The sequence below is a fragment of the Mercenaria mercenaria genome, chromosome 10, assembly GCF_021730395.1.
Source record: "Mercenaria mercenaria strain notata chromosome 10, MADL_Memer_1, whole genome shotgun sequence".
Lineage (NCBI taxonomy): Eukaryota > Metazoa > Mollusca > Bivalvia > Venerida > Veneridae > Mercenaria > Mercenaria mercenaria.
This window is the reverse complement of record NC_069370.1, coordinates 18,493,904-18,510,935: the sequence shown is the minus strand read 5'-3', so window position 1 is coordinate 18,510,935 and position 17,032 is coordinate 18,493,904. Positions and strand designations below refer to the sequence as shown.

Genomic DNA, 17,032 nt, shown 5'->3' with positions numbered 1-17,032 from the left:
GGCTTAAAAATCCCTAAAATTAAAAGATAATACTAAAATCGTCATTACTGAATCAATTACATTGCAGGTTATAAGTTTCTTTTGGTACCGGTTGTAAGTGCAGATGGGTAACTGTTTAGACGGAACAAGGCTCTGCCGAATTACAGCGTAAACATTTACACGTGAGCCGAATATTCCCATCTGCACCTACAAGCAGTGACAGAATGTTTTTCTTGCATATCATATTCAAGAAATAATAAAAAAGTAAAATTAATCAAACGGCTTTCATTTTGGAACTAGTTCTTATAGCAGAGCATTTAAACAAAGCGCGTGAAACCAACGTTAGTAAACAGGAAAGACGTCATGACGTTTCAAAGACAAATAACAATGTTTAGCTGCGGTTATGTTTGATCAGTTGCAGCGTAACGTTATGAATTATTGATAAACTTACGTTGTTTTTTTTTTTATCGAGAAATATACTATCAGGAACAAAGAGGAGCTAGGTATTGGATTCTTATGTAATTACTACATCAGTCTTCCACATATATAAAGAGGAACTGTCAAGGTATTGGATTTCTATTCCGTTTTTTTAAAGATAAAATATAAATTACTACATAATCTTCTACATATATATGTACTTCGTAATACGTCATTTACACTGCACGAGAGTCATACGCTGGATAAGCGCCGCTAAAATACCGGAAATCCCCGTCTGGTATGCAAGAAAAATCTACCATATTGTGGTGGCTCGTTTCTGCCATGTCGTACTGTCGTTTTTGTTTCCATTATGTGTCGGTTTAAAGATATTACTTCCAAATGAGGACAGGAATTGAAATCTCAGGTAGGCATGGCTACAGGTGACAACACTATTAGCATTGATTGTACTTATATGACAAAGATACTTAATTGTCAAATGAATTAGCAATATCGATGGAAGTATTCTAAGACAATTGCAATTTTCTGTAAACTTTTAATATAGTATCAACAAAATGTATTGTCTGCGTTGTCATTCTTCTACTGCGTTTACAAACAGCCAAATTCGTTTGTTTTTGTTGTTTTTGCCCCTGCGTTTCATCAGTCAAAAAATATAGTGTCTGTCAATGTTATTTACCAATCACCCATACACATTCATCATCATTCGCCTCGGGTAAACGTCTAAGCCCGATCACTTCCAGGTATCAAAGGCACTCACCTCCAGGACCCAGTTGTTTGTCACAACAGCTGTCTTTCAGTGCCGGCAGTAAAATGTCTTCCCGTTTCATATTTACTGGTCCTTTTGGGATAATGGATTCCACATAAAATTTCTGAATAAAAGTGTCTGGTGCAACTGGCTTGAGGGGTGTTGCACATTCCGTTGATTCTCTTGAATTGACCGAGTCTGATATTATTTGCTTGGTTAGTAAAGAAAGATATTGCTTTAGAATTTCCGACCTTCAATAGAAAAAAAAAATCTAAAACTTTAGTAAAGACAAGATTTCTGAATTTGTTGACGCAAATAACATCCTTAAAAAGCATTGAACCGCAACTTAATGAGTAAAGTCAGTCCAAGTTTTTACACAGTCTTCCCGATCAATCATCTTAGACTGTGTTGCTTTAGTCCATTGGGATAATCGAGTCCACTCAAATGCTATATAATACTTTAGACTGGAGCTGGGGCCGTGGCGGTTGTTGCACGTTCCATTATGAACTACTATCAGCTGACTCACTTAAACCGAGCTTGTTATAGGGTCCTCCGTGGCAGACTGATTAAGGTCGATAACTTCAAATCACTTTCCTCTCACCGATGTGGGTAGGAGCCTCGCTTGGGGCTGAGAACTCACTTGAGGAAGCCATTCAGCTGACTTAGAGAAGACGGGTGGTTCTACCCAGGTGTCTGCCCGTAATGAAATAGTGCCCGGGGAGGCACCTGGAAATTTTCTTTCATCATGAAAAGCAGGAAAGTCGACATATGACCTTTAGTCATATCGATGTTGTTTTTAGTGATTCCTAAAGATCTACTGATTTAATTATGTATAACATCTAAAGCCTGAACCTCCAATCTATACAGATCACTTTTATGCAAAGAATAATATCAAGTCAGAATGATAAAACAACACTTTTATTAAAACAGTAATGTATAACTATGATTAACAAAGATATTACAAAGTTATATACATGCATTAACAAGTATTTTCATTTATTTGCGAGAAATGCTTTTTGAGTGTCAAAGAACGTATTTTTTATGAAATAAGTTATCCCAAACAGTGATTTATCGTTGAGAAAAAAATATATTTAAAGATCAGATGACATTTGTTGCAATTTTCATTCTTCTTTGTTTAGCTGATAAATAAATCAGGCCATGTTAGAATTATAAATATGTTTAAGCCACACACGTCTACACAAACATACATGCATGCACCCATCCATAAATACAAACGAGTACATACATACGTGCGTGCGTACGTGCGTACGTACGTACGTACGTACATACATACATACATACGTACGTACATACATACATACGGGTCTTTCTCCATATATGATGTAAGATTCTTTCACTGGTTGAAGGTGCAGATGGGATTTTCCGGCCTCGAGGGTAACTGTTTAGGCGGTAACGAGGCTCTGCCGAGATACCGCATAAACAGTTATCCGAAAGCCGGAGATTCCCGTCTGCACCGACAAGCAGTGCTTGAATCTTTTTCTTTGCATACCATATTCAAGAAATAATGATAAACGAACGGCTTTCTTTTTAGAGCCATTTCTTATAACAGCGTATTTCAAAGACAAATAACAATATTTATGGTTTTGTTTTAATCAGATGCAGCGTAAAGTTACGAATTTTTGAAAAAATAACGATTTTGTATCGAGAAATATACTATCAGGAGGAACTGTGGAAGTATTGGATTTTTATTCTGTATTTTTTAAAGTAAAATTTAAAATACTACATGTATCTTCTACATATATGCCGTTCGTCAAGCACCCCGGAGTAATCTTACACCCCGGGGTGTAAGATTGATTTTTCAGCACCGGTAAAAATACCGGAAATCCCCGCCTGGTATGCAAGACGATCCTATCTTACAAAGGCAGGCCTGTAAGATACTAATAAGCTTTGATAATGTGACAGTTGAGTCCAATAAGTCCAGGGATGTTCAAAGATAATCCGTCAAAGATCTATTGTAAAGCAGTCGTTGGATTTACCTGTATTGCAAAATAAACAGTGTCGATTGTATTGGGGTCAACTGTCACATTATCAAAGTTTATTAGTACCTACATTCATCACAAACATTGTAACACAATAAGAATCTAGTGGCAATATTTTACTTGTATTACAATCTTCCTGCCGACCAGCAGCGGGAACGTATTGATAATGTAACATGAATAATTTTAGGCACAATCTTGAAATTTAAATAATGCAACTGCTGCAAGGATTAAAGAATGTTATTGTCATTTCTGATACGTGAATAAATCAAGTACGCTGTTTTGCAGTCATATATATTTAAACGTATATATATACAATGTAAATGTAGATGTGTGGATAAACGTGATACAATACATTCGTACAATACTCATAAATGAATACGCACTAGTTGAATAATAACAAAAAAGATATTTATGCAAACACCAGACAAGGGGATACAAAATAAGATTATATCTTATACTATATTTGCCATGAAAATTTAAAGTACTCATATATAAAATAAATCAAAACAATATTTTAGGAGAAAATTAAATCAACAGCTGATTTTCCTACAGAAAAATGTCAATGTTTTAAGAAGTGATATTTACACATTGTAAAATATTATGAACAAGAGCTGTCACTAATGGTGACAAATGCCCCCGCAGCGCCTTGACCTTTGACCTTGTGACCTTGACCTTTGACCTGGTGACCCCAAAGTCAGTAGGGGTCGTGTACTCAATAAGTACTATCAGCATGTGACGTTTGAAGGTCCTGGGTGCAGTGATTCGCGAGTAAAGTGCTTTCATGGAAAAAGTTAACGTTGTGACGAACGAACGAACTAACGAACGGACGGACAGTTGAAAACTAATATGCCTCTCTTCGGGGACATACAAATAAAACAAAAAACGACCTTTCAGAATAAAATATAACATTAAACAGATCTAATATGATATGTAATGGACATGTTAAAGAGAGGACAAGGCAAATACAACCACGAAATACTTATAATTTAAACATAATTATCTACTAGTATTAGAATATTATATGCGTAGCGACAGTGTTGCTAGAAACTTATATATAGTATTAGGCCTACATGTAGCAAGATCGCCGAGATATCTTCTTGAAAACACATACAGAAAAAAGCGAAGAGTTTAAGCTGTCACATTTCTGTTCATTTCGTGATCATATAATGCTTTGTACGATTGCTTGTATTTAGTAACACAGTTGTCTATTTTGATCAAAATTAGAACAAAAATGTAATGGTAAGAAACAAAAATAAAAATATCACAGTCATACTATCAGCTTTGAAAAGTACATACATTCAAAAATAAAATTAGGCCCTTCATTGGTTGATATCACAGTTGATCTGTTGACATAACATTTTTTGCTTTGATACATATGCTTCAAGACTTTTTAATACGATCGTATTATAACTTAATTTTTTTTATTAGTCTTTGGACTTGAAACTTGGCACTTTGTAAGTTGAATTTATAATTTTTATTTCTCCATATGCCTTCCCCAAAACTGCAATAAATACTATAAAGGCAATAAAAAGAAATTAGTTTCATTAATAAAGGATACAATTAGGCTGGAATCAGTTTGAACCTATGTAAATAAAAGGCTCTCAAATTTACCAACAATTACCACGATGTGGTTATAGGCTTTTTTTTGATTAATGAATTATGGGTAAATACGTGATTGCCCTGTTTCATTGCGGAATAATTGCTCGAAGAAGTGCATAATAACCTGTGGCACGGTCATTCGGTCTTGTGAGCAATCTAGGTCCGACTTAAAACAGAAATAAAAGTCAGTGGGGGATAATTTGTAGAATTAATTTGGAAACATTCTTTAACTACAGATTTAAGCTAAAATGTTATGTCAACATTTTTCAGGTTTCATTACAGAAAAACAACTACTAAGAGTTGTGAGCCTGCCTGTGGCGTGTAAGAACTTGCCAATAAACATTTGAGGTTGAAGCCCTATTTTCCAATATTGCTACTTCCTCGGCGATGTCTTGTTTTTTCTTACTTCGAGGATCAAAATTACTCCAAAAACCAACAATGCAAGCTGGAAATAAAATTATATAAAATGTTTTGATTTACAAACAAACGTTATTGTAATACTGATCTGGAATAAAGAATGTGAACAATTCCACACTCGACATATGGATTAGGAATGATCATTCTGTATCATATGGTAAACAATACGGAACTGATCTGTATCATATGGTAAACAATACGGAACTCCTCTGTATCATATGGTAAACAATACGGAACTCCTCTGTATCATATGGTAAACAATACGGAACTGATCTGTATCATATGGTAAACAATACGGAACTCCTCTGTATCATATGGTAAACAATACGGAACTCCTCTGTATCATATGGTAAACAATACGGAACTGATCTGTATCATATGGTAAACAATACGGAACTCCTCTGTACCATACGGTAAACAATACGGAACTTCTCTGTACCATATGGTAAACAATACGGAACTCCTCTGTACCATACGGTAAACAATACGGAACTTCTCTGTACCATATGGTAAACAATACGGAACTCCTCTGTATCATATGGTAAACAATACGGCACTCCAATTATGTGTTGAAAGTACACTGGCTTACTGGGAGATAAACTCTCAAGCTACGCTTAAGTAATTTCTATGAAATTATGCCCCTTCGCTTCTTAAAAGATCTTGCCAAACTGCTGAAACCTAGTTTTGGTACGAGATATGACTTTATGCACAAAAATAATTATCACGTGATACAGTACTGCTGTTGAAGTATTCTGTTGAACTTGCTTGTTTGTTTCCATGGTTTCCGTATGTCGAGTGTACAAGGTAATAAAATGTGAAGAAACATGTAAAGAACAGGAAATAAATAAAATGAACAAGAATTATAATATATCGAGGATTTTACACGAGTTTATCATAATGTTTGACCCCGTCAAAATGAAATAAAGCACTGAAATTATTAAAATCATTGAATAATTTTATAAATTGCTTTTTTTTATACCGAATTTATTAAACGAGTTGAATAAAATAAAATGCCAGACTCTGCAAATCATTTAATTAGTTTTCTTCAACGATATTAATAAATTCAATGTGAAAAGACAGCCACAAATGTAATAATATTTTTATCACATATTAGTTTTTCCTTATTAAACATCGAAATTTTTTCTCTCTTTACTCATTACGCTCAGTCAATTCCGACCGACGCCTGCTTTACGTTAAACAACGTCAACGTTTGTGTTATTACACTAGATTCAGTGCAATACCAAAATATAGTAATGGCTTTATTTCATTCCCAGAACGTCAAACAATTGATAAATCAAGTTATTAAATGAACAGATATCACTGTTAGGACATTATCTATTGTTTTGGCAGAAAGGGATTTTCTATTGATGCGGGATAATAAATGTAAAGGTAGATCTATAAATGTTCAGAGAGGTGGCTAATGAGATCGTATATATGTTCCAGGTACACATGAGGAAAAGTGATAAATATGTTACTGACAAAAGTCCTTTCTTTTTCAAATAACTTGACTAAATTATTATTACTGGTTAAACACTAACACTGAATCGATTTAAGCTGAAACCTTATGACCAAAGAGGACTGCAAACTAGGCCAATTAGCCTGGTCGGCAAGTTCCATAAATATTGACTTTCTTGCGGCAGCAACGTATTAAACAAATTCAAAAGGTCTTTGATGAATCTATTAATCAACACTAGTCATATTGACAAGGGAGAACATTTTTTTAGGAAACCTTTTAAGTTGCGTCGGTAGCAAACCAATATTATCGATTTAATTACAAGGGTCAGTTTGAACACGCAAACTGTATAATTCGGACTCTGCCATTAACGACAGTTAACTGAAATGAACATCAGGTTTATACAAATGTACATTGTACATAACTAAACAAATGAAAAACGTCTGTAGAAAAGGTTTAGAAATTACTACACTGGCCCTGTTTTCATCTTGATATAGACTAAATACAGAAAAATACGCAAATGTTCGCAATGAACCAAATCCACTAAGTAATCAGCTTATACGACAAGCTACCGCAGTGTAAAGATGTAAACATACGGCTAAAACTCCTTATGTCCAGTCTTGTTCTTCTTCATGCTACACAAAATAATGATCCCAAACAATATCAGTAGCAGCTGGAATGTAAAATTGGAATTGCTGATCATATCGTGATAATTTCATAAAAGAATTTCGTGAAAAGCATGCACGCTGGGGGAATTATCATGCAGGAAGTTATCATGCAAGAAGTGCAGCTCAGCCATTTGGAATTGTTAAAATAATGACATGTCAAATACGTGTTTGTTTTGAAGCCACATATAAACAATGCAAAATTAACAGCGCACCCTATGTGGTTAGAGTTGTCAAGCAAAAAACGCAAACACCGTTCATTAACTGAAACTACCCAGACGTGTTAATTTCAACAATTTGCATGCCAAATAAACAGGTTCGAGGCCAGAAAAGGCAAATTTACAGCGTACCCGATGTGTTTAGATATACAATTTGAAATTGCCCAGGCCTGCAATAATTGCAGCACTACTGACACATGCAAGAAGCCAATCACGCAACTAATAGAAATCATTCAGCCGTTGGAAATTGTTAAAATGATTAAACCATATGAAGTCATATAAAAACTAGGAAAAATAACAGCGCATCCTATGTGGTTAGAGATGTGTCAAGTAAAAAGCGGAATCAGTGTTCATTAATCAACTTAAATTGCCAAGACATGTTAATTGTAGCAATACTAGTATGCCAAATAAACGGATTTGAAGCCAGAAAAAGCAAATTTACAGCGTAACCGATTAACCGATGTATTAAGATATGCAATTTGAAACTGCACAAGCCTGTAATAATTACCACACTACTGACATATGCACGAAGCCAAGCACAGAGTTCATTTAAAAACCTTCAACACTTAGCAACACAAAACAATGATTGAACCGATCAAATGCACAATCATGTAATTAATCTATATTTATACAATGACATATAGCTTTGTCTGCATACCAAACACTTTTACAATATCCATAATAGAACCTACATTTATTATGAATGTCCTTGTATATGAAACTGATGCAGGTAGCTGCGACTGAAATATTTTCCATTGGTGTACAGATTCGAAAATCATCGCAATGGGCACTAAATAATATCAAGAGAACACAAAGATACATGGTACCAGCACCGGACTCACTGCAGGTATGGATATCATGGTTTCGAACTTTGACGAGACCGGATGTTGACCGCGGTGTATACAAGAGCTTATCAAAGGCGCGAAGACAGGTCGGAAGTCCAGGGAGCCGCCATTATGTGTAATTTAACATGTATATAACAAGATTACAAAATTGTAACGTAATGTAGAATTATACAAAACACGTGCGTATCGTAGAGCAACGTATAACTGACGCAAAGCTAAAGTCTCGCCTTGTGTTAAACGATATAACGTTCATTGGAAATAACTTCTGTTTACACTAAAATGCTTTGTTTCAGATATTCGGAGCGTATTTTGTTATTGTTGTTGAACAAAAATTTCGCACAGTTACAAAAACTGTCTGGCTGTTGTTTTTTTATAACATTACTGAACCGGTTTCTAAGCTAGAATATTCGCCGTGGTTAACTTATAGATCACATCCCCCGCTCGAAGTTGCAGATCAAAGTGGCTGACCACGCTCACTATCAAAACGATAAGCCCAAGACATGACAAAGACTTGAATAACGCAAATCATCAAAAGCAATTAGCCATATAACTAATGAAGTGTTCGACATCATAGCTAATAAGCTAATATATATATTCATATTATACAAAACCAACAGCCTTTGATTTTGACTGAAAAGAATGTGAACTGAAAATGTGTAATCGAAGTATGTGTAATAAGGAAGCACTCCGAGCAAAAACAGAAATCGTGCAAAGCAATTAGTATAAGCATAAAACAAAAGCAACTGTTTAAAGCAAAAGACTAACTTCCTCTGCATGTTCGATGACGTCATCTGTGTAGTGTTATAAATGTATATAACACACGCGGTACATACTTCATTGTGATTAGCAGTGTAGGGATTGACAATCTTGTCCAAAAGGCTAATTATCATCCGTCATTTACGTACAAAATCGGCTTAAAAATGAGAAAGTTGTAAACATTTCACTATTTTGTCAAGATGGCAGCCATCTTGTTTCCATGTTAACATAAAACAAAACGGCCGATTTAAACTGTTGTTGGATGTTGATTTCAATTTGAAATCTTATGGCACTAGAACAAGAGAAATTGTCATTGGTTTACATTCAGATGTGTGCAAATGACGTTATAAACACACTAAAATAGCTGCCTCATTTCTTAAATTTCAAGCCATAATTGAGCCGCGCCATGAGTAAACCATCACAGTGGCTTTGCGACCAGCATGGATCCAGACTAGCCTGCGCATCCGCGCAGTCTGGTTAGGATCCATGCTGTTCGCTTTCAAAGCCTATTGCAATTTGAGAAACCGTTAGCGAACAGCATGGATCCTGACCAGACTGCGCGGATGCGCAGGCTGGTCTGGATCCGTGCTGGTCGCAAAGCCACTATGTTGGTTTTCTCATGGCGCGGCTCATATCTTTTTCCATAGGAATCCGATTGTAAAAACTGTTTCAGAGTTTGAGGCTATCATATGATTTATTCCGATTATTTCATAGGCATTCTTTTGTCTTTATTGTTTACGCCTTTTACCTCGTAATTTAGAATATCCCGATGTCAAAATTGACATTGTGAGAAATTCAGGACGGCACAGTATATACTCGAATATATTGTGTTTATGAATCTTTAATTCAAATCAATGATGATATACGTCGTAGAATATGCAGAAAAAGCTAATCAAACAGGTTTTGTGTTAATGGAACATAAACGGTTAGGTTGGTTTCAATGTTATATGTGACAAGGAAGTTTCTACAATTTGAATCAAAATGTTAACATTTAAAATATTAAAATGGACTGAAAGCGATAAATCAATATATCAATCTTGTTCTTATAGGCTTTTTTTTAATCTATGCCATTGAAGAAAAGCAATTACTTACATTTTCTTTTATGAATAAATACTTAACTAAATGCAATTTAAAATTTATCATGAATAAACAGAAGTGAAAGATCTGATTAATGCATCTCACTCTTTGAAATCAAATTTTATATTTGTTTAATTCTTTATTCATTTACAATGAAAGTAGCTAAAGAAATTTTGTTTGACTAGTATCTCATTTCTTACAATGTATCTAACTCCAAACAGAAAAATTAACTTAACGTTTTTTTTTTTGGAATACAGATATCTGACTTACCTGAAAGACGGCAACTCCCACCAGAGAGCCGACCATTATAGCTGTATTACCAAGAGTATCTTCCCATATTTTATCATAACATCCCTGCAAATATTTACCATTTTTTAGAAACTAGTCCTGAAGCAAATATTTGAGCAGTATGCCTGTACGTACATGTAAGGCTGATACATGGAATAAAATCACTCTGTTTTGTCTTTCTTAGTCACATCTTATACATATATATTCTCTTTGTTAATTTTTTTAGACGCCTCCGTGGCCGAGTGGTTAAGGTCGCTGACTACAAATCACCTGCCCCTCATCGATGTGGGTTCGAGCCTCACTCGGGGCGTAGAATTCTTCATGTGAGGAAGCCATCCAGCTGGATTACGGAAGGTCGGTGGTTCTACCCAGGTGATAAAAAAAAATGCATCTGAAAAACGTTTCTGAAAGTTTTAGAAATGCCTCCTCTGGTCAAGAGTTATCTCCTGTGAAGAAAACATAGGGTCTTAGCACAGACTACATTTATAGTGTATTTTATTTGACCTGGCGGGGCGTGGTTTCGCGACGGTTCACTACATTTTTGTGCAGGGTATGCAGTACATGTAACCAATGTAGCGTTGAATTTTAGTCGTTGGTTACCGAAGATTACGGAATGGAACAATTATATTGCTCTACCTATTTTGCTCGTTTTTTCGAGATTTCCATTATTTGCATATGTCAGAGATAAACTCCGCCCCGCCAGGTCAAATAAAACGGACTATAGTGTTGTAAAAAGAAATATGAATACAAACCAATTATTATACAAACCGTTTCTAAATAATTATTGGTTGCAGTCGCCCCAGTTGTAGATGCACAGGTAAAGTCTTGGGAAGTTGGTAGCGTCATGCAGCAGGCCAGTGGTGTCTTTAACGTATAACCATAGGACGCATAGTTCACTATCCAGTTTGTTGCTCCAGTAAAGTCTTTATAGCTATCTACACCACAGCAGTCCACCTGGATAATATTACATACAAAATAAAACAATCCCCAAAATTAAACAGTCCAATTAAAGTCAACCTAGTAAATGTAATATAAAGAGACATAGTCACAACCAAATCAACATATCCAGATCATCTGATGCAGACCATTTGAGACACATGTGGACCGTTTTGTGGATTAAGTAATATCTTAAGGGAGACTTGAAACATGGAATAGACACAAGTTACAAGTTAACAGTTATTGTATGATGGCGAGGTGAACATCCAAGTTTAATGACCTGTACAAGGTAATATTGGACTCGGTGAAAATCCGCAGTCTGGTTAAAATCTGAGTTTCTGAGTTACATCGTTCATATGAACAAATGTTTACAGACAGCGAATACACAATTTTATCATTATGATTATATTTACAATTGCTGTCTGGTTAATATCTCATATGAACGAATGTTTATAGACAGTAAATATTTCATTTCCCGAACGAGGCTTCTGATTTCATTTCGCGTTTACAGAAACCAGATATGATTGGCTGGTGTTTGACATATCTATATTTAGCACAGCGCGTGAAGTATAAATAGTTGCTCGTTCAAACTTGTTACTAAGAATATCAGTTTTCGCGGTGAATATCAATTTTTATGGACCTGCATGTGACTAGTTATCGACCATTCAGATAAGTGATTTTCACGAACAGATATTCAGGCTCTCGTAACGTAATAAACATTTCTGTAAAACTGGAACCACTGGTACCACAAAGAAGGCCAATGCCATGATGACAGTCCATTTACATAAATCCTAAGAAGATCGATCTTGATCGATCGATGCATTATGAAAATGTCATATACATAATGATATAAATGTCAAATGTTTGCTGTGCATAACCAATGGCATTGTATATCGCCTATTTATCTGTGACAAAGAAACGTCCCTTTTGGCTCCTTATGCATCTACGATTCATACTGTTAGACTACCAGATACAATACGGGCTATGGGGAAATGTTATCATATAGTCTCCTGCGGGACGGTGTCAGTTTGATAATCCTCGCATTAAATTCACAAATGCTAGCTACTCTCGTATGCAATTGTATTTACAAGTCTACAAAATGGCGTCACAAATGGGTTAGCATGACTGTAATATCATTCGGATTGTCTCCGACCTAAAATAAAGACAAGCAGATATTGATCAATTCCGACAAGGAAACGTTCTCCGGTCTAGAAAGTTTTATTATGGCCATAAACACTGCAGATACTGCAGAATTATGACACGCTTCTTTCGTGATTAATTAAGGCGAGCATATAGTAAATCATTACTTACAGTTCGATTGTGTCTGTAATGCTGCGTTTACACTTAGCCACGATGTCCACGATTTGAGAGAAGCGTGGTGAGCGTGGGGGCTCGTGGGATCGAATCGTGGTGATCTTGAGTGAACTTGGTGGAATCGTGATGATCGTAAGGATCGTGACAAAATTTTTGACAGTCAAAAATTTTGCCACGATTATCCCGATTTATCTTAAATCTTGAGAGAGCGTGATAGAACGTGAAAATCGTTGTAGAGCGTAATGCAGCTTAACAGGCCTTAGCGTAGCGCATCAGACCTTGATGCTCCATCGTGTGGGGATCTTGGTGAACGTGGAAACACGATTCTAAGTTCCACTAGATCTGCAGGCATCCTTACATAGTTGACGTTGGAGCCGACATCTTCACACCTGAGTTCTGTGAAAAGTTGAGAGTATTGTCCCAGTTGGTGCCTTCGGTTTCCACTTAACCGTGGTCTCACCCGCCAGGTCTTAGGCTTTTTATTTCTTCTTCTCATTTCTCTCTTTTATATCCTGCCCTATTCCGTCCCTTGTTGCTGCTGCCGACGAGTAACCATTATAGGCATACACGAAAAATGCAAATTCAGCATTTTGTTCAGCTCTTTGATGCATAGCTCGTTCCTCTTTGAAATCTCTGGAGAGATTGAGAGGATGACCCATGACTCCTATTTATACTCCAATCGTGCTCAAAACGCGACATTCTTGATCAAATCGTGACCATAAATCGTAGGAGAGCTTAACAAAACTTGATAACGTGAGGGATCTAAACAGAACGTGACAAAGCGTGATAGCATATCGTGGTAATCGTAAGAGAACTTGAGAGAACATGATGAAAATCGTGGCAGATCTCGACCAGAATCGTGTTGGTTTCGTAATAAAACGCTGCAGGTAGTAACAAAACGTACTGAGAGCGTAAGAAAGCGTAGGAAAGCGTAGTAATACAAAATCCGTGCAATAAATCGTGGAGCTCCGAGCTTTTCTTTAAATCGTGGACATCGTGGATATCGTGGCTAAGTGTAAACGCAGCATAATGAAAATATGCAACCCTATTTCAGGTTTGTTTCACGTATTCGTGTATTACGCAAGTACAGTATATAAACTTTCAAGCAGAAGTTACCGTTTCTTTATAAAGTTATAGCAACAATAGGTGTTTCTAACATGAAAATTGAAGAATTTTTACCTTTCTTATCATAATAATATAAATTTTATCTCCTTTTCCCCGCCTCACGTAAGCAGACGATCAAATCGAAAATATGCGAGCAATAATACTTTAAGGCTTTTGCATTTAGTATATCTTCTACAGATGGGACAGGGTGAGAGGCAAACCCAAGGCAATTTTCTTAATTCATTCTGCCATTCTGCACATGGAGATACAAGTTCGTGCGAATAGTGGTTTTGATTTTTATCCAAGTAATGAAAGTCTCTGATTAATAGAAGATTTCCATGTCTTGAGGATGATCTTGCATCGAGTGTGTTCTCGCTATCGTTCTTAAACTGATAATAATAATAATAATAATAATAATAATAATAATAAAATTGTTATTATTATTATTATTATTATTATTATTATAAACTGATCAATTCACTTGATAAAATATTTTAATTTGGCATCAGATGGTAAGGTCACCTGTAACGTGACAGCATTCAAGCCTACTGAGACAACATCTTTAAATACAATATTGCATTACTACATTTGGACCTATTGATGCAATATCTGTAACTCTATTACCTATTGCAGGACTACATTTGGACATACTGATGCAATATCTGTAACTCTATTACCTATTGCATTACTACATTTGGACATACTGATGCAATATCTGTAACTCTATTACCTATTGAAGGACTATATTTGGACATACCGATGCAATACCTGTAACTCTATTACCTATTGCATTACTACATTTGGACATATCGATGCAATATCTGTAACTGTATTACCTATTGCAGGACTACATTCTAGCCTGTCGCTGCAATATCTTCAGCCTTGGTTACTTGTTGTATAACAGCAATCTAGGTAACTGATGCAATATCTGTAACTATTGTAACATATTACATGACTGCGTTCAAACCTATTTATGCAATATCTGTAACTATGGTTACCTGTTGCATGACTACATTCCAGCCTATTGAGACAATATCGGTTCCATTGAGACCTGCATAGTCCGATTTAATCTGGTCCTTGAGTTTATCTTTCGCTGGGTCGTGAAACTGCAAAATACAAATTAAACACATTATTTATTCCGGCTATAAAACACATAAATGTATGTTTTCTTTGATCAACATATATTTCCGTATAATAAATTGTACATTATTTATAGCTAAGATTGTGTGAAATTTTCTAAGTGAAAATTAATAAAAACTTCATGAGAACCCTAGTAACTAAGCAACCAAGGGAAAGCACTCACCGTGTTTGGAGATCCATACAGTATGCCAATGACGATGATCTGACCAATCAGCAACACCCCACACACTACGACATACTGAAATAAAACAGTTCCTGTTGGTTATAATTTCTGTACAGCTTATACTTAAAGGGAAAGGCAACGTTTTTCTTACGTTAATTTCGTCAGCTGAAATTTCTTAAATCATTAAGAAGGGAAGGAATTTTCAAAATCGGAGTAAAATTGAGACTGTTATGAGCATTTGTTTCATTTTTGGACCGTTTCCTTCAATTTGATTGGCTAACAGAATTTTTTTTACAAGTGTGTAAAACAAATTTATTCGGATAACTTTTGTGCTGCTCCCGATGTTGGACTACTTTTTTCACTTTTTATTTATACTGCCAGTACTTAAAAATGATTGACTTGAAAACAATGACTATAAAAAGAAACAAAAGTAATAAATGTCATATTTTTGTTTTGTTTTACACACTTGTAAAACCCGAAACCTCGTACACATATCTACGATAACGGCCTTCCGGCCGTAATCGGATATGTGTACTTCGGTTTCGGGTTTTACAAGTGTGTAAAACAAAAAAATATGACATTCATTCCTTTAGTAAATATTTGTTCAAATTGGCGGCCATTTTGTTTCTATGGCAACAAAAAGCAAAATGGCAAATTTATCAAATTTTTATATACACATTTGAACTGTTAAATAATTTGTCTACTTTTTCCAGCTATAATGAAAGAAATTACCATGTTTTACAACTTACAATCAAGAAACATAAGAAAATTAATCTATTTAAAAGGTTATTTACTAAATGAAGAATTCAGCAGTGTGAAAATGACGTCATAAACACACTAAAATGGCTGCCTCTATGATCAGCTATTTTCTTATATTTCAAACTGCCATATCTTTTTCAATAGTGGTCCGATTTTGAAAATTCTTTTAGCGTTATGTAACATATAAACTTGTATATTAATGTATTTTGTAATTTATATGGTTAACCTAACCCTAACCTTTAGTCAGTATATTATTCATATTATACTCTAAATGCGTGCGGACATACAATAATATTTTTGCCGTTCGCTTCGATTGATAATCACTTCCTGACACGCGCAGAAGACTGCTCCAGGTATATTGACCAAAACCGGAAATGGAATTGTTAGAAATGTTCTCAACTTGAAAGACATGATGAAGAAAAAAGTACTAATTTTTCAAAACGTTGTAATTTCAACCAAAATAATGATTACACACTTACCAAAATCAGCATAAACTTTATCTTGCAGCATCCTCCACAGCACCCTAGAACTGTTACGATGATTAGAAACAAGCCGAAGAAGATAAGACCTAAGGCCACACCAAACAGTAAATCGGTTAAGTCAAAACTTGAGAGGTCTACTTTACCGAATCCAGAACTACTGGCTGATGTCTCCAAGGATTCTTTCACACCGTCCACATAATCGTTGATGACGGCTGATTTGAAGCGGACAAAGAGTCCAAGAGAAAAGAACACCAAGCCGATAACCTGAACACATTGAGGAAGTAAATTAAATTTAATTGAGCCACACCATTAGAAAACCAACGTAGTGGCTTTGCGACCAGCATAGATCCAGACCAGCCTGTGCATCCGCGCAGTCTGGTCAGGATCCATGCTGTTTGCTAATGGTTTCTCTAATTGCAATAGGCTTTGAAAGCGAACAGACTGCGCGGATGCGCAGGCTGGTCTGGATCCATGCTGGTCGCAAAGCCATTTTGTTGCTTTTCTCATGGCACGGCTCATATTTATAAATGAAACAATACAAACAGATTTATCTCAAAGAAATATTGTGATCTTAAGCTTCTATACAGAAACTTGATCAAAGAAGTAATTTCCAGAGGCTGGCATAAATGCATGTCATACAGTCGACAATAAACTTAC

General features: G+C 35.6%; 1 protein-coding gene across 6 annotated transcripts in view; it reads right to left on the bottom strand.

The window, feature by feature from the left end:
- Positions 1-2,061: 2,061 nt before the first annotated feature.
- The window catches only part of LOC123560911 (tetraspanin-8-like), a 39,734-nt gene continuing 24,763 nt past the window's right edge, over positions 2,062-17,032 (bottom strand). For 5 of the 6 annotated variants that reach the window (XM_053552393.1, XM_053552391.1, XM_053552394.1 and 2 more), the window contains 7 exons: positions 16,373-16,639; positions 15,135-15,209; positions 14,830-14,937; positions 11,246-11,431; positions 10,460-10,543; positions 7,225-7,301; positions 2,062-5,203 (listed from right to left, as the gene is read on the bottom strand). In XM_053552393.1, coding sequence (XP_053408368.1) covers positions 7,227-7,301; positions 10,460-10,543; positions 11,246-11,431; positions 14,830-14,937; positions 15,135-15,209; positions 16,373-16,639 — 795 coding nt within the window. In that variant the 3' untranslated portion in view covers positions 2,062-5,203; positions 7,225-7,226. The remainder of the gene's footprint in view (positions 5,204-7,224; positions 7,302-10,459; positions 10,544-11,245; positions 11,432-14,829; positions 14,938-15,134; positions 15,210-16,372; positions 16,640-17,032) is intronic. The other variant, XM_053552395.1, reaches the window with a different exon arrangement.